The sequence below is a fragment of the Capricornis sumatraensis genome, chromosome 7, assembly GCF_032405125.1.
Source record: "Capricornis sumatraensis isolate serow.1 chromosome 7, serow.2, whole genome shotgun sequence".
NCBI classification, from domain to species: Eukaryota; Metazoa; Chordata; class Mammalia; order Artiodactyla; family Bovidae; genus Capricornis; species Capricornis sumatraensis.
In genome coordinates, this window is record NC_091075.1 from 72,470,533 (window position 1) to 72,489,479 (window position 18,947).

The following is an 18,947-nucleotide window of genomic DNA, read 5'->3' on the forward strand; positions in this document are numbered from 1 at the left end:
ATAATTTTAAGATATAATTCTAGATGGGTGGCATCTTAATTTAGTTAGCTACAGAAACTAACAGATGAGATAAAACTAAAAAACATTTTATGTTGGCAAGAAGGTCTTAAGATGGAAAATATCCATGTACTGCCAGTGAACTATAAATTATTACAGCCATTCCAGAAATTAATTTGGCATTAAAAATATTTATACTTTTGGTACAGTAAGTTTTCCTTTCAGGGATCTTGCCTAAAAAATAATCTGAAATGTGAATAAAATTATATGCACAATTAAGTTTCCTGAAACTTTATTCACAATAGAGAAAAATAAACAAAATAAAATATTGAGAATATTAAGTAAACTACTACAGTATCTCAATAGAATACTAGACAACCATTAAAAATGAAGTTGCAAACTAATAATATGGAAAGCACATATAATATACTGTTAAGCAAAAAATACAAAAACATACACATAGCATATGATCTAGAATGTAAAAGAGAAAACCTTACAAAATCATAAACCCTTCAAGCACACAATTTGATAGTACATGGAGAGAGCAGCCTGGACTACCATTTATGGGGTCACAAACAGATACAACTGAGTGCACATACACACAAAGGGTCTTAAAAAAATTCATTACAGTGGCACAGATATGTTAATGAATAACCAAGTATTATGCAGTGTTTTTCTGTTTTTTTGTTTCGTTTTAAATATTTATTTATTTGGCTGCCTTGGGTCTTAGTTGTGGCATGTGGGATCTAGTTTCCTGAGGAGGGACCAAATCTGGGCCACCTGCGTTAGGAGCTCAGCGTCTTAACCATTGGACCACCAGGGAAGTGTTATTTTGGTGAGGGAGATCTAAACACATTTTGTTTCATTTGTTGTTTCTTAAAATAGGATCTATTTTTCAGTAGATATATAAGCAAATATACTAAAAGTATTTTATAACATATAACAACATCAACATAATTTCTTATATTTGAATCTTTTATCTGGTATTAACTAGGTATGTTATCACAAGTAAAAAAGAAGTTTGGGGTTCACTAATCAGCTTTCCTGGATGCATTTCAACCTTTTCTGTAGTTCTAGTCCATATAATCTCATCCTTTTTAACTGTGATTTTTAATTCTTCTGTGTTCCTGTATCTCCTCATATTAATGTCTCTTAGATGCACTGTTATTTTGAATTAAAATATGTTTTGAACTCAGTGAATTCTGCCTTTTAAATAAATGAAGTATAACAATCTGAGTTCAATTTTGTTTTGTGCTGTGTTTATTTTCCTTGTTCCTGAGTGCAGTGCTACTTTTAACACTGAAAGTTTTAAAACAGTAGAAAGACTACAATTGTATGAAATTAATGATGATACACTAATCTGAAAGATACTACACAGCTCAAAACCATTTACACTTGAGAGTAACCTGTTACTCTGCATGCCTTATTAGGATCCCCCTGAACTCTGGTGAATTAGATCACAAATGGGCATTTGCTTTAAGAATAACTATCTCCTGGGCTGTGGGATGGCCAGGGCTACCCAACCTGGACAACATTAACTAATTCAATTTGATCCTCTTTCTTGACGTATCTGAGAAAGAAACAACAGATGGTAACAAGAAGCTGAAACGAAAGCCAAGATATAGTCAAGTTATGAGTAAGTACAGGTTAAAACAAATTTTAAAAAAAGAATAGGCTGAAGCCAACAGTAAGCAGAAACTGTTAAGATAAAAGGAAAAAATGGTCTGCCAGTTCGTGGCAACAGCAGAAGCTAGAACGGAAAGGTAAGTCGCTGTGACAGACCACTAGACCAACGGACACAAGCTGCTGAGAAAAATGACACAATAACTTCATCACCAGAGCTGCACTCAATTATCCAAAACAATAATATTCCAGTCTCCTTGAAGTCTGGCTATGCAATCGCAAAGTTTCCTGTCTTCTTTAGTCTCCATGCAGTCTTACAAAAAATCTGCACTACGAAAGGACCCCTGAGTGTTTCTGTTCTTGGAAATCTAATAGAGCCTAATACTTCAGACTATGTAAGAACCTGTAATAACATTGGCAAATGTTCCCAGTATAGTAAATGAAGAATGCGGAATACAAAGTACTTTATAAGTATGGTCTCAATTTTTTAACAAAAATATCTACATAAACATAAAAACAGAAAAAGTTTATCAAAATAGTGATTAATCTTAGGCAATAATATTATGGGTGGTATTTCACTTTCACAATTTCATGTTCTCCAAAACTTCAATAATTACTCATATGTACTTTAAACCAAATATTTTATTAGGGACAAATACATCAAAATATTAAATGACCTTTTCCTCTTGGTGATAACAGATGATTTACTTTCTGCTTCACTGGGAAATACTACTTTTCAATTTCTAATAATCTTTACGCTTTTATTAGAATCAGAAAAAGTATTAAACCTGAAAAAAAGTAGATAAAGGAGTTTTTTATTTTTAACCTTGCCTAAGGAAATATACACACAATTGACATGTTTAGATTTCAAGATAATTCTACTAGTTTAAAGTGTATTTCAGAGCATACTTCAAGGATTTTTAAAGTATATTTAAATATATGTTATATAAATTGTAAAGAATTTGGAAATTAAATAGAAAAAAAAATCCTAATTCCACAACAATAGAATCTCTAAATCTAAGAGCTAAAAGGGACCACGACCATCATTTGGTCCAAATATTTAATTTTACAAATGAACAAACTGATGCATAGAATGCAAATAATTTGGGTATCATAACTAATTAACATGTAAGATCTAGCCTACAGCCTTAATCTCCTGAACCCAAGCCTGGGTAATTTCTACTACTGGACAATGCCTCTAATAACTTTCTCTGTAAGCAAAGAAAACATCTATCTCTTTGAACTAGAAACTCTAAATTGAGAAAACATTTGAGAACTGGAGGGAAAAAAACTTTTTCCATCAAACAGAAATTATAAAATTAAAAACAACACGTGGGACTTCCCTGGTGGTCCAGTGGCTAAGACTCTACGCTCCCAATGTAGGGGGCCTGAGGTTCAATATCTGGTCAGGGAACTAGATCCCACATGTAGCAACTAAGAGTTTGCATGCTGCAACTATAAGATTCCACATGCTGCAATTAAACATCCCACAAGCTACAACACCCAGCATAGCCAAATAAATTTTAAAATGCTGATAAACTACAAGAATGTATTAAAAAATAACACACAATAAATGTTAACATTCTCATATGGATCTAGGGGGGAAAATCTGGTTTTCAGCTTTTCACATTTGTATCTAAAATCCCCACATATGTAGGATTTTCCTGTAAGTATTTCTGTTGATGAATTATATAGAGAACACTTGAGTTTGCTGCTCTGGTTCAATAAAAGCAATTAAGCAAACAAGACTCTGGAGCCAGACTGCCTGGACTGAAATCTTGACACTGCCTTTTCTAGATGTGTCACTCTGAGCAAGTTAGTTACTTTTTCTGAGCCTCAGTTTCCCTATTTATATACCAAGGATAATAATAACCTCTAAGTCATTAAATGAATTCACATACATAAACCACCAACAATGCATTGCATAAACTCCATATGTTTAACTGCTTTTATTTTTATAAAACAATGCAAATGTATGCTATGTTTTTATTATGATTATCACTCTTCTAATAAAGTTGACAATATTATCATTAATGCCCACTATAGATAATGATGGAGAGCTTCCCTGGTGGCTCAGAAAGTAAAGCGTCTGCCTGCAATGTGGGAGATCTGGGTTTGATCCCTGGGTCGGGAAGTTCCCCTGGAGTAGGAAATAGCAACCCGCTCCAGTATTCTCCCCCGAAAAATTCCATTGATGGAGGAGCCTGGTAGGCTACAGTCCATGGGGTCGCAAAGAGTCAGACACGACTGAGAGACTTCACTTTCACTTTTTATAGATAATGATGAACTAGAAAAAGTCCAGATCACAATGACTTCACAAACACCCTCTTCAAACAGCTTAGCAAATAAAACAGCCAATGATAAAACTAATGTTAACTGTCAAAGCTATTCCAACTTCCTGCCAGCCTCTTCAAGGTTAGGGGTAATGTGGAGGAAACAGGGTACACAGAGAGGTGCTGGGTTCAGGAAGTCCACCAGGCTTCTCTGTCCAAGGAATTCTCCAGGCACAAATACTGGAGTGGGTAGCCATTCTCTTCTCTAGGCGTCTTCCCAACCCAGGGACTGAACCCTGGTCTGCCACACTGCAGGCAGATTCTTTACCTTCTGAGCCACCAGAGAAGCCCCTCAGGAAAGCTAGGAAAAATTAAACAGTTGGAGCTAATATGGGCAAGCATGAGGCCAGGAATCCATGCAAGTAACACAAAGGTTGAAAGGCACAAAGAAGTTACTGTGGTGAAAATGTAAGAGCAACACAATGGAGAAACAGAATGCCTGAATTCTAACCCTGGTTCAGATGTCAACTAGATATGCTATCTCAAGAAAGCAAATTTTCTGGGTTTATTTGCCTCACGTAAAACCACCTGTTCTCAGGGTCGCTTATGCCCAAAGGTCAAATGCAATTACAAAGTTTTTAAGGAAAAAAAATAGCAAAGTTTTCTGGATTCACATTTTATAGGTAGAACAACTACTACAAAAAAAATGGAAGAAAGTTTTAAAACTTTATTTCTGTCAACAAAGTTTGAGACTTTTCCTCTTTGCTAAAGTTTGTACTCTTTACCAAGTGTGGCTTATCTCACATTCTGACAGAGGAAGCACTATGAAAAAAGAGAAGTACAGAGTAAGGGGAGGTAGATGAGTTTAAATTTTAAGTAGAAAGGAGAATAGGACTCATTAAGATAATTGTGAAAGATTTGAAGAAGGTAAAGGAGCTAGCCATTTGGGTATCTGGGGCAGAGGGATATTTCAGAAAGTGGAACCAAACAGTGCAAAGCCAGAAGTGTGCCTAGAATAATTCAGTGAATAGCAAGGAGGCATATGACTAGGCTAGGGTAAACAAGTGAAGAACGGCAGAAGTCAGAGAAATAATAATGGGCCACATCAGGTAGGGTCTTACAGGCCATTAAAAGGAACTTTAATTCTCAAGATGGGGAGTTCTGACAGAAAAGAGACATGATCTGATTTGTGTTTTAAAAGAATCACTGTGGCAGATGTACCAAAAAGACTGTAAAGGCTGAGAAGCAAAGGTGGGAGCAGGGTGAAGAAAAGTATGAAATATAAGGCAGAAGAGAGACAAGGACAACTCACGCCAGCAGTACAGAGATGGCAAAAAGCGGTCAGATTTTGGATATTTCTTTAAGACAGAGTCAAGAGATTTACTTCTTGATAGATTAGATGCAGTAAAAGAAAAACAGGGACATCAAGGATGTGTCAAAAGACTTTTCTTACTCTAAGCAAACAGGATACCAGATCTGCCATCAACTGAGAAGGGGAAGGCTGCACTTGAGAGCTGATTTCAGGGGAAGAATACAAACTCAGTTTTGGATATTCTGGACTCTGAGACACTCAACCCATACAAATCTATAGACTCGGAAGAATTTTATTTTCCTGTCAATATGACAACACATATGAACATTAGTTCTGTTCAGTTCAGTGGCTCAGTCATACCTGATTCTTTGAGATCCCCATGGACTGCAGCACGCCAGACTTCCCTGTCCATTACCAGCCCCTGGAGCTTACTCAAACTCATGCTGGGATTGAGTCAGTGATGCCATCCAACCATCTCATCCTCTGTTGTCCCCTTCTTCTCCCAACTTCAATCTTCCCCAGCATCAGGGTCTTTCCCAATGAGTCCATTCTTTGCATCAGGTGGCCAAAGTATTGGAGTTTCAGCTTCAGCATCAGTCCTTTCAATGAATATTCAGGACTGATCTCCTTTAGGATGGACTGGTTGGATCTCCTTGCAGTCCAAGGGACTCTCAAGAGTCTTCTCCAACACCACAGTTCAAAAGCATCAATTCTTCGATGCGCAGCTTTCTTTAAACTCCAACTCTCACATCCATACATGACTACTGGAAAACCCATAGCTTTGACTAGATGGACCTTTGTTGGCAAAGTAATGTCTCTGCTTTTTAATATGCTGTCTAGGTTGGTCACAGCTTTTCTTCCAAGGAGCAAGCATCTTTTAATTTTATGGCTGCAGTTACCATCTGCAGTGATTTTGGAGCCCCAAAAGATAAAGTCTGTCACTGTTTCCATTGTTTCCTCATCTATTTGCCATGAAGTGATGGGACCAGATGCCATGGTCTTAATTTTCTGTATGTTGAGCTTTACGGCAACTTTTTTACTCTCCTCTTTGACTTTCATCAAGAGGCTCTTTAGTTCTTCTTTGCTTTCTGCCGTAAGGGTGGTGTCATCTGAATATCTGAGGTTATTGGTATTTCTCCTGGCAATCTCGATTCCAGCTTGTGCTTCATCCAGTCCAGCATTTCTCATGATGTATTCTGCATATAAGTTAAATAAGCAGGGTAACAATATACAGCCTTGACATACTCCTTTCCCAATTTTGAACCAGTCTGTTGTTCTATGTCCAGTTCTAACTGTTGCTTCTTGACTTGCATACAGATTTCTCAGGAGGCAGGTGAGGTAGTCTGGTATTCCCATCTCTTTCAGAATTTTCCACTGTTTGTTGTGATCCACACAGTCAAAGGCTTTGGCATAGTCAATAAAGCAAAAGTAGATGTTTTTCTGGAACTCTCTCGCTTTTTTAATGATCCAACAAATGTTGGCAGTTTGATCTCTGGTTCCTCTGCCTTTTCTAAATCCAGCTTGAATATGTGGAAGTTCATGGTTCATGTACTGTTGAAGCCTGGCTTGGAGAATTTTGAGCATTACTTTTCTAGCGTGTGAGATATAAACCAGAAATTTCCGATTCAATCTGAACACATAGGTTATACAAATGGCAAGTGAAGAAAGCTCTTATTTTCTAATGCTGAACTCTGAGCTCAATGGAGTCAACTTTTTAGCTATTTTGGGAGATGAAGTCATATCAAAGAAGAAATTAATAGATTTTAATACATAAAAATCATGCTTTAAATTCATCTGGCTGCCTTAACACACATCTAAATATCAATGTGGCTCATGGAAGGATAGAACTGAAAGTGTACCCAGAAGATACAGTACCCCTAGAGTTGGAGACATAAATATATGAGTCTCAGAATATAACTCTAAAAATTTTAACTGTGTGACAAAATTCTATACATTTGAGTTCAACCAGCTCTGTGAAAGTATAATCTCATTTATAAACTAGTAAAATCAAAAATTTACTTAAATCATGTACTACAATCACTCATCACTATACAGTTTCATAATATTCTAGTATTAGAATTTTACTAATTTTCAACTATTAAGATTATATTTTCAGCAATTACATATGCTGTTAAGCAGCAAAAGTTTTATAAATATATAGTAATTAAACTTCATGGTTATTACTTCTGATAATTAGGGATTCAACTAATCTAACTCAACTACTTTACATTATCTGTATCAGACTAAGGAAAAAAGATTTTATATATCTAATCTGTATACAGTCTAGAATATGCTTCATATGTATATAACATTATGAGCAACACAGTGATGATAAACTATGTCCATTTAAGAAGCAATATACAGTTGAACTGGTTTAGAGTAGAGACTACCAAAATATCAACTTCAAGTAACATTTACAATTGTTTAAACAAAATTTAATTTATTAATTGGAATATAATTGCTTTACAATGTTGTATTAGTTTCTGTTATATAATAATGTGAATCAGCTATATGCATACATATATTCCCTCCCTCATGAGCTTCCCTCCCACCTCCAACATTTATAATTGGATAGTTTAGAAAGGGCAGAGAAAGAAGGCTGGATACATAGGAACTCCTTCACTGGACTAATCAAGGACTCCACTGTAATTACAATGCATGAAGAAAGAAAATAAAACCAGTTACTCTTGCAGGAAGCAGACAGACAGACAGATGAGGCAGACAGAGATACAGACACACAGATTCACTTCTTATCAAAAAACAAAAGTAAGTTAAAATAGTCCAACCAACTCAACGCTAAGTAAACTTCACTTACTAGATGTAGAATGGAAAAGAGTGTCAAGAAGAAAATCATTTCTCCAGATCTTTGAGGAAATGTCAGTCCTTATGTAGACAATTCCGCTTTAAGAGTAAAAATGTAAAAAAGCAGTCTTTTCGTCAAATCTAATGAACAGATCACTGTCAAACACCACACATCTTGTAGCTAAAGGGTACAAAGGTCCTCACTTCAAAATCTACGATCTTGTGGGAAAGCCAGGATCTTGTGGAGTAGCCACTGTTCTCTTGTCATACTTAGCTGCCCTGTGGCAGCAGAACAGGAAATGCAAGTATGTCATCATGACAGTCTCAAGTCAATAGTAAGGGCAGCCACCGATCTCTGACCTCACCGTTCACGAAGCCAAAACAAAGACCAAAAGAAAACAAAAAATAACACAACTGGGAAATGAGATGGCAAAAGTGACCGAGGCAATGTTCTGCCATACCTCATAGAAAAGTTGCTAAATTTGATGGCTTACAGCCAGAAGTGTAATACCTCCTTTATCTAAAGTCTATCACCCTACACCAGGCCACTATCATCTCATCTTTACTGTTCCAACAGCTCCTAACTACTCTCCCCAGTTTCACTCTAATCTCTCTATAATCCTTTTTGGTCCCTACTGAGCTTGCCAATCTCATTTCAAGGAACTATCTCCTTTGTTTCCTGTGTTCTAGCCACAATACAGTAGTAGCATCCTTTCAGTTCCTCAGGCAAGCCAAACTTATTTTGCTGTTCTCCAGACCTGCGGGGCTCTTCACAGGACTCTTTCACCCTTCCTAAATGTTACCTTCTCAGAGGGGTTCTCTATATCACATTATTTTCTGCCACAGATGCTAATGTCTCCTTCGCAGTAACTTTCTCAGACATAATTTATCTGTTAGCTGTAAGCTCCAGAAGGGCAGAGGAACTATGTATGTTTCATTCATAACTGTAAAGTCAGGGCCTCAAATAATACTGAGCATAAAATTTAATAAATACTTGTTAAATTACTTATCAGGAAATCTGAACAAGATAGTTGATAATGAAGGATTAACTGAAAAATACTCTGAGGAGATAAGAATCTCAAAACCCAAGTATTAAAAATCAAGCATCTAAATCCAGCACTCAGAACCAACTTCTCTTACTTTATACATTGGTCTTATAAGGTTGGTTGTATCATTTCTAACCTAAAGCTGATCAATTAGAAAGAAAAAAAGAACATAAACAGAAAGCAAAAGCTCTCATATGCAAAATTCAAAAGAAAGTGCCATTTAGAAAAGATCCCCAAACTTTAAAATACCTCAGTGGCCTCTAAGAACATCACTATGTACCAATCTGTCAAGATTTTCTTTTGATTAAGTTTCCTCTACTCAATCAGATAATCCTGACAGGATCTTAAAGCAGGAGAGCATATTTCCGACTGATTTTCAAGACAATGATAAAGATTAACCAAAAAATACACATGAAGGGATAAATATAAAAATATATGGCAATAATTTGCCAAATGTCTATTATGGGTTCAGGTAATCAGATAAATTATTTCTGACTGTCACACCTAATCCCTGAGATAGATATCCCTTTTGCAGATGAGAAAACTAAAGTTAAGAAAGGTTAATGGCTACAGTTCGGAAGTCTCTGAGAACTGAAATCAATCTGCTTGACATCAGAGACCACTCTTTCCACAGAACCATCTCTTGCTTTCCAAACGCGTCTAAGAATCACCCAAGCTCCTATTAAAAATAAAAATTCCTAGACTCTTCCCTTAAAGATTCTGACTGAGGATGTCTGAAATGTATGTTTTTAAAAATGTCCTTAGTGATTCTGATAATCGGGCAAGTAATTCTAATAATCAGCCAAGTTTAAGAAATACTGTACTGAGATTAAGCAAGACTGCATGAACATGGAAACATTGGCATAACATCTGATTTTACAAATGGATTCTGAAACAAATTATGAAAAGTCACCAACAAATCTTACACAGAAGACATCAGAGTAAGGATACTTAAAAGCATCTGTTGCTGTTATATTTTAAAGCTTAATTTCATTGAGAATAGTATCTTAAGTAGCTTTATAGTAGATTAAAAAGGTAAGCCATAAATACTAAAAAGACTTAAAAGATTCCATTCTGAACCTTCCTGGTGGTGCAACGATAAGAAACCACCTGCCAATGCAGGGGTCATCGGTTCAATCCCTAACCTGGGAAGATTCCATATGCCATGGAGCAACTAAGTCCATGCACCACAACTACTGAGCTCTAGAGACCATGCTCTGCAACAAAGTATAGCCCCTGCTCAGCACAACTAGAGAAAGCCAGCCCAGAACAAGAAAGACCCAGCACAAAAAATTAAAAAAATAAAAATTATTAAAAAAAGAAAAAAAGATTCCCTTCTGAGTACACAGCTGATCTAATATCTTAGGCGTTTAACCTGTTAGGAATATAAACTCAAGCTGGGATTCAAGAGCAGCTCTCAAAAATATTATTCTTTAGAATAATAACAGCTTTTGATTACTATCATAAATAATCTCTTATCATTTACTTTCCACCATTTAGTTCCTATATTCCACTTAGCTAAACACATAACATTTTAAGTACTAAATAATTTCACATCTGTTGGCAGGCAGAAATCCCACATTGAACTGTTTGGACTGGAATATCACATGAATTTCAAATTACAGCAAAATTTTGATCAAGACCACCCCCAAGAAAAAGAAATGCAAAAAGGCAAAATGGTTGTCTGAGGAGGCCTTACAAATAGCTGAGAAAAGAAGCAAAGCTACAGGCAAAGGGGAAAAAGAAAGATATACCCATCTGAATGCACAGTTTCAAAGAATAGCAAGGAGAGATAAGAAAGCCTTCCTCAGCGATCAATGCAAAGAAAGAGGAAAACAATAGAACGGGAAAGACTAGAGATCTCTTTAAGAAAATTAGAGATACCAAAGAAACATTTCATGCAAAGATGGGCACAATAAAGGACAGAAATGGTATAGACTTAACAGAAGCAGAAGATATTAAGAAGAGGTCACAAGAATACACAGAAGATCTATACAAAAAAGACCATTTCATGACCCAGATAACCACAATGGTGTGATCACTCACCTAGAGCCAGGCATCCTAGAATGCAAAGTCAAATGGGCCTTAGGAAGCATCACTACAAACAAAGTTAGTGGAGGTAATGGAATTCCAGTTGATCTAATTCAAATCCTGAAAGACGATGCTGTGAAAGTGCTGCTCTCAATATGCCAGCAAAATTGGAAAACTCAGCAGTGGCCACAGAAAAGGAAAAGGTTAGTTTTCATTCCAATCCCAAAGAAAGGCAATGTCAAAGAATGTTCAAACTACCACACAGTTGCACTCATCTCACACACTAGCAAAATAATGTTCAAAATTCTCCAAGCCAGGCTTCAACAGCACGTGAACCATGAACTTCCAGATATTCAAGCTGGTTTTAGAAAAGGCAGAGAAACCAAAGATTAAATTGCCAACATTCATTGGATCATTGAAAAAGCAGAGTTCTAAAAAATACCTACTTCTGCTTTATTGACTATGCCAAAGCCTTTGACTGTGTGGATCACAACAAACGGTGGAAAATTCTGAAAGAGATGGGACTACCAGACCACCTGACCTGCCTCCTGAGAAATCTGTATGCAGGTCAAGAAACAACAGTTAGAACTAGACATGGAACAACAGACTGGTTCCAAGTTGGGAAAGGCATACATCAAGGCTGTATATTGTCACCCTGCTTATTTAACTTATATGCAGAGTTCAGTTCAGTCGCTCAGTCGTGTCTGACTCTTTGCGACCCCATGAATTGCAGCACGCCAGGCCTCCCTGTCCATCACCAACTCCTGGAGTTCACTCAAACTCACCTCCATCGAGTCGGTGATGCCATCCAGCCATCTCATCCTCTGTCGTCCCCTTCTCCTCCTGCCCCCAATCCCTCCCAGCATCAGAGTCTTTTCCAATGAGTCAACTCATGAGGTGGCCAAAGTATTGGAGTTTCAGCTTCAACATCAGTCCTTCCAATGAACACCCAGGACTGATCTCCTTCAGAATGGACTGGTTGGATCTCCTTGCAGTCCAAGGGACTCTCAAGAGTCTTCTCCAACACCACAGTTCAAAAGCATCAATTCTTCAGCACTCAGCTTTCTTCACAGTCCAACTCTCACATCCATACATGACTACTGGAAAAACCATAGCCTGCAGAATACATTATGAGAAATGATGGACTGGATGCAGCACAAGCTGGAATCAAGATAGCCAGGAGAAATACCAATAACCTCAGATATTCAGATGACACCACCCTTATGGCAGAAAGCAAAGAAGAACTAAAGAGCCTCTTGATGAAAGTGGAAGAGGAGAGTGAAAAAGTTGGCTTAAAGCTCAACATTCAGAAAATTAAGACCATGGCATCCGGTCTCATCACTTTATGCCAAATGGATGGGGAAACAATGGAAACAGTGACAGACTTTATCTTTCAGGGCTTCAAAATCACTGCAGATGGTGACTGCAGCGATGAAATTAAAGGACGCTTGCTCCTTAAAAGAAAAGCTGTGACCAGCCTAGACAGCATACTAAAAAGCAGAGACATTACTTTGCCAGCAAAGGTCTATCTAGTCAAAGCTATGCGTTTTCCAATAGTCATGTATGGATATGAGAGTTGGACTATAAAGGAAGCTGAGCATCGAAGAATGATGCTTTTGAACTGTGGTGTTAGAGAAGATTCTTGAGAGTCCCCTGGACTACAAGGAGATCCAACCAGTCCATCCTAAAGGAAATCAGTCCTGAATATTCATTGAAAGGACTGATGCTGAAGCTGAAACCCCAATACTTTGGCCACCTGATGCAAACAACTGACTCATTGGAAAAGACCCTGATGCCAGGAAAAACTGAAGGCAGGAGGAGAAGGGGACAACAGAGGATGAGATGGTTGGATGGCATCACAGACTCGATAGACATGAGTTTGAGTAAGCTCTGGCAGTTAGTGATGGACAGGGAAGCCTGGTATGCTGCAGTCCATGGGGTCGCAAAGAGTTGGACACGAATGAGTGACTGAACTGATCATGTGAATTTCAAATTACAGTAAAATTTTGAAATAAGCTTACTACCATATTTCTCATTTCTTCAAGAAAGTTTACTCACTGAGAAGTTTTAGCACTTGGTCCAGTTAAGATATTGATCACTCTTTTCTTTATAGTGTCAGAAATATGCTCAATGCTATGTTCTAAATCAAAGTAATTTCCTCTCAAATTATAAGGAGCAAGAAAAATCTCTGAGAAAATAATATCTACTTTAAACAGATAATTTTTTCATAATCACCAAACTTGCTCTTTAGAAAAAGACAAACCAGGGAATTTCCTGGAGGTCCAGTGGTTAAGACTGTGCTTTCACTGCCAGGGTTCAATTTTTGGCCAGGGAACTAAGATCCTGAAAGTGCGGCCAAAAATAAAAAAAATAAAGTAAAAAATGATAATCCATTTATCTTATGAATATGATTATAAGAGTTCTATTGTAAAATAGTTTGCCTTCATTCAGAGGTACAAAAAAAAAGAAGAAAAAACTTATTCTTTTGACAAGTTTGACAAGATACAAAGATGTATGCAATTACCTCATTTATTTAGAGAACATTTCAGAACCCATCATATTCCAGACAGGGCTTCCCTGATAGTTCAGGTGGTAAAGAATCTACCTGCAATGCAGGAGACCCCAGTTCAATTCCTGGGTCAGGAAGATCCACTGGAGAAGGGATAGGCTACCCACTCCAGTATTCTTGGGCTTCCCCTGTGGCTCAGCTGGTAAAGAATCTGTCTGTAATGCGGGAGATCTGGGTTCGATCCCTGGGTTGGGAAGATCCCCTGGAGAAGGGAAAGGCTACCCACTCCAGTATTCTGGCCTGGAGAAGTCCATGGACAGCACTGGGTGGCAAAGAGTCAGACACGACTGGGTGACCGTCACTTCACTTCACTATTCCAGACACCATATTAAACAGTGGAGAAATAAAAACCAATAAGCATAATTCCTGCCTTCAAAAAACTATCCAGCTTTGTGGAGAAATATCAAGAAGAACCTTAAAAGTCTCCAAACAAAAAATTTAATCTTAAAAAAATGGAATAATTACACTGAGTGGAGATAAGGAGGTGAGAGTTACAAAAGTTTACAAAATTATTTAACTGAAGTGAATCTGTTATTTAAGCAAATCTCCTGTTGCTTACCACAGCCTGCAGTAGCAATCTTGGTCCAGGACATTTCAAGACAGAATTTTTTTTAACTCTACTATCTGAAAGGTCAACGTATACTGAGGTGTTCTTTGATATCTCCTATGCAAAGGTCCTACTGTATTCCAAAGTGTTTCCATATTTTTTCAACTCACATTTCTCAATCTTTCAATTTTCCACAGCTTACGTGAGATGAATGATAAAGAGAGTGATGTCTCACAGCCATCGATAAAAACTGGTAAAAGATGAGGAATTTTTATGGACATTGTAGAAAGATTATACCTCAGAGGAAAGTACCCGAAGACACAGTAATTTAGTGAATAGAGAAAATAACATTAGAAACAAATCTAAAAATAAGCTAGTTCTATGACAAGGCTTATGTTAGAAGTCAAAAATTATACATTTCCTAGGGAGGCTCCAAGTTTGAGTTTTATATGGGAGGGCATGAAACGAGATAGGAACTAATAATGTCAGTTATGACGACAGATTAGACAGGAAATACTGGCCTAAAACCTATTTTTAAATTCTAATTTTTATATTAAGCACTGCTATCATCACTGTGAAAAATCTAACTCTTCAACAAATGATAGTTACAAAAATTTATTCTAAGGGGAAGAGAATGTTATAATTTTAAAAAATATTAACCAATTTTGCCAATTAACACCTAATACGTTAATAACCTTTCCTTCATCCTCATTACATAATAAACTGAGAAGTACACACACACACAGAAAAATCTTTTAACTTAAGTGTGAGCAAGTCTTTTAAATTATATGTACATAAAAATTATGCAATAACAGGAACTTATCATTTCCCTCTCTTCCTTCAAATACCACTTTTCCTCAAAATACTATTTTGTATAAGATTTCTTCCTATTGGAGCTGCCACCTTGTTCCATATTGCTACATGCAAATCTAAAAATAAAGGAAATTATTACATTCATCTAGAAAAATATCAAGAAAGAATACTGATCTTATGGAAGTACACAGTTTAAGCCTGACTTGTGGTCAATATGAAAATACTAGAAACTACATTAAAGCAAACTTCACTTAAGCAAATTATACATTTTAAATACTTGTATGCCCAAAACCTGATTATGCCACAAAACTAACCAAGCCCTGCCTGTGTAGTAGAAAATGAAAGATGACTTACTTTCTCACATCACTATAATGACATGCTGCATTGTCATATGAGAATACAGTGACTTCTAAAATAACAGCAATATTATAATATGATGTATTATAGAGGGGAAAAGAGTGGAAATAATCAATCATAAAGGTCTACTCAAAAGTGAAATCTGTGAAAAACACACATGAATGGATCTATATAGTTTCGGATTGATGTGGATTACATTTGATTCTATACATTACACTACATTGACTTCCAAACTGGTAAGGGAAAACAGTTCTGAGTAGCTCCTTAGTTTAAACAAAGGAGGAGCAGATAGGGCAGCTGTAGTGATAAGCTTAACCAGTAGTCTTTTAACTGTTTTAATAGCTCTTCCCATTTATACTTGCAGGCAAGAAAAACTGAACGTGCTCAACAGTTATAGCAACCCACAAACACCAATTTCAAAAACCATTATAGGTATTAACTGGCTCCTACTGGCATAGTATGCCTGTGAATGATACAAAAAGTTTTGTACTACTATTAACCGTACTTATCTATGTCACCACAAAACAGGATTAGGCCTTCAATGCAGAAGATTCTTATTAATTCTCCTTGAAATATTTCACACCATTTATCCTCAATCAAATCGCCCAGAAATGGAAAAATAAGACTAAAGTGAATCACTATTAAGTTTGAGAATGGCAGTTTGGATTTCTTAGTACTGTGCTTTATACCTATGTTTCTCAAAGAGGAACACTATATGTGTGGATAATTAATAAAGGTTATATTTATTGAGCACAGTACCACACAATGTAATGAACTCTTTGCATGTACTGTCTCAATTAATCCTTAATTTTAACAATTAGGGACTACAACTAGCCCCATCTTAAATGAAGAGTCACAGATAAATAATTTACCCAAGAAGTGGCAAAGGGTAGATGTGAACCCAGAGCCTAGAACCAGAGTAACAGGAAAGAAAGTGAAGTTGTTGAGAGAGAGCACAGAAAAATTAACTTCTATGTAGAAAGCCATACTGTTTATTGGGGGCATTTAGTTTCTCTTAATACTCTGGAATAGCAGTTTTTAATCCTGGGTACCTACGTGAGTCACTTGTGGAACTTTTTAAACAAACTAGGTCCTCACTCAGATACTTGGCTTCCACTGAGACAAGGACAAAAACTCCCCAAGTGATTCTAATGGGCAATTAAGATTGGGAACCACTAATAATTCTCTCCCACTCTGTTAACCTCTGTAAGTAGCCAACTAAAATCAAATTTACTAATCACCTATTCGGTTCTGAGCTCTCTGACTTTTCCATCATGCCCAACAATGTACTTAGCTTTTCTTTTACTCAAACAGAGGAAAATTATAACTATAGCTGCACCTTTTAAAATAAAATTTTGCCAGCTTTTCTTTGATATGAGGAATTTAAGGGGAAGGGTGGGCAGATACCATGATAAAGTTTGAAAACCAATCTTTAAGCACTCCTTAAGTTTAAAAGAATGTATTAGGTTCAAATAGTCAAACAAAAAAATGGCAGGCTCTGACATGTAAACATTTCTGTGATATATGTTAAAAAGATTTAATATCATATAGTATTTAGCTATATGTCTTAATTATGCTAGTGATGACACTTAAAATACTAAGTAACTGTTAGTACGGTGATATTTTATTGTCTTCTCATGGCACTGTGACAGATAATGCAGTGTTTTTATACTAAGTCACCAGAATATAAACTAACAGGTGCTAAAGAAATCAAAGCATTACATAAGCACACCCAAACAACAATATGGCTGGTCATACCATGTTTTGAGAAGTGCAAGGATTTTACTGACAGTCTTATATGAGAAGTCCTACTATTTCACTGAAAGTTATTCACTGCACATCCCACTCACCCTGAGCCAAAAATAAAACATGAAGTGTGTTCCAGGCAATTTCAAACTTACTGGCCCTTCGTATTTTACTAAAAAGGTAAAGTGGAGAGATGTCTAACAAGCATGAAGTTTGACCTAGCATTTGAACAGAGATCTAAAATGAAAAGGCATAAATTCTTCAACTTGTACAAAACTCTGAACTTCTCAGACAAACATTACAAAACTTCCTGCTTCCGGACAGCTCATTATTTGGTTCTAGTCTTCACATTCCTTTATTAGTCATGACCTTTCAGAAAGTGCTCCTTCCTTATTGTTTGAATAATATCAGACTTTTAAAATGTTGCCAACTGAACTTACAGGAACCCTTATCAAATGAAGAAGCCATCCCAGAGTTCGTGCCCCAAGGAAATTACAGAGAACCCTGAGTAACCTGAGCAGTTTGTGCCCATCACGTAGTTTTTTCTTTAATTATGTGTAAACATACATCATTCTGCATCTTAAATACATATGTTCATCCATACATTTTTTTATCATATACAATTACAGGAACTTGCATTAGTTCCGCACAAACTGACTCTGCAAGAAACTGGGAAGACTTGTGGGTATGAGTGAAACAGACACGACGACAGGGAACCACTCATTACCGATCGTCGCTAGGGTTTCACCCGGCCCAGATCCGGCCTCTGAGCCATATGTCACTAGGCTCAAAGGCACAAACGAGGAAAGAGAACCACAGGGTAAATGGATGAGAAAACTGGGGGAGGCACCTGAGAAATACGTGTATTTCCACCTCGAAGCTGAAGGGGTGGCCAGAAGGGCAGACCCCAGAGAATAACCTTCCTCCTGGGATCCGTCAGAGCGCCCAGGCCCGTGGGGCCTGCTAACAGGAGTGGGGGGGGAGGGGGGGGCGTAGGGCAGCGTTTGTCCCCACTCCGGAGACAGAAACAAATGAAAATAAAGCAAGTTCTCACTTCCTGGTCGCCTACTCTTCCCGAAGGCCTCAGACACCCGACGGACACCGGGGAGAGAAGGCCCCCGCGGAGCAAGGGGCCCACCCCAGCCCTGCACCTCCCGTCCTCGCCCTAGCCCTCCACCGGGCCTTACACGGTGACGTGACCGGAGCCGCGGACCACCACCGGGTCCGGCGAGTACTTGAGCAGCTGCTCTTCCAGGGCCCGCTCCTCGTCCTCCTCCTCCTCATAGATCTCGTCGAAATCCGCCATCCTGAGACCCCCGGACCGAAGGGGCCTGTCCAGAGGCTGAGGCCGAGATACGGGCTGGCGAGGCAGCGAAGGCTGAGGGGAGTCGCTGCCGCGGGCTCCGAGGCCGCGGAGTTCGTTCTGTGCTCTCTCGGTTTCGGCTACAGAGGAGATGGGGTCCTGGCCGTCGGCGCCGCCGCCGCCATTACCGTCAGCAGTAACAACAACACAATGTCAACATCCGCCCAAGGGCCGACACCTCCACCAGCACTGCCGCGACCGCCGCAGCAGCAACTCAGGCAACCACAGCAACAGCCAGAGCCTCCCGCAGCGGGAGCACCCGGCTACGACATCGCGAGACTTCCCGGGAGTGCCGGCGGGCGGGTGAGTGGGCGCGTGGGCGCGAGAGCGCGCGGGCAAGGCGGGCGGGAGCGCGCACGTGAGGCCTCGCGCGCTTCCCCAGGTCGCCTTCCTCGTCCTCCACCCGCCGTCTACTCCTGGAGCGCGCTCCCGCTGGCGCGGCCCCGACTTCCAGGAGAAGAGTCGCTG

General features: G+C 38.4%; 1 protein-coding gene across 1 annotated transcript in view; it reads right to left on the reverse strand.

Moving 5' to 3' along the window:
* Positions 1-18,690, reverse strand: part of CHIC2 (cysteine rich hydrophobic domain 2) — a 57,614-nt gene extending 38,924 nt beyond the window's left edge. Inside the window, exon 1 of the mRNA XM_068975147.1 lies at positions 18,304-18,690. Within this exon, the coding sequence (XP_068831248.1) occupies positions 18,304-18,422 (119 nt within the window). The 5' untranslated portion in view covers positions 18,423-18,690. The remainder of the gene's footprint in view (positions 1-18,303) is intronic.
* Between the last annotated feature and the right edge of the window lie 257 nt (positions 18,691-18,947).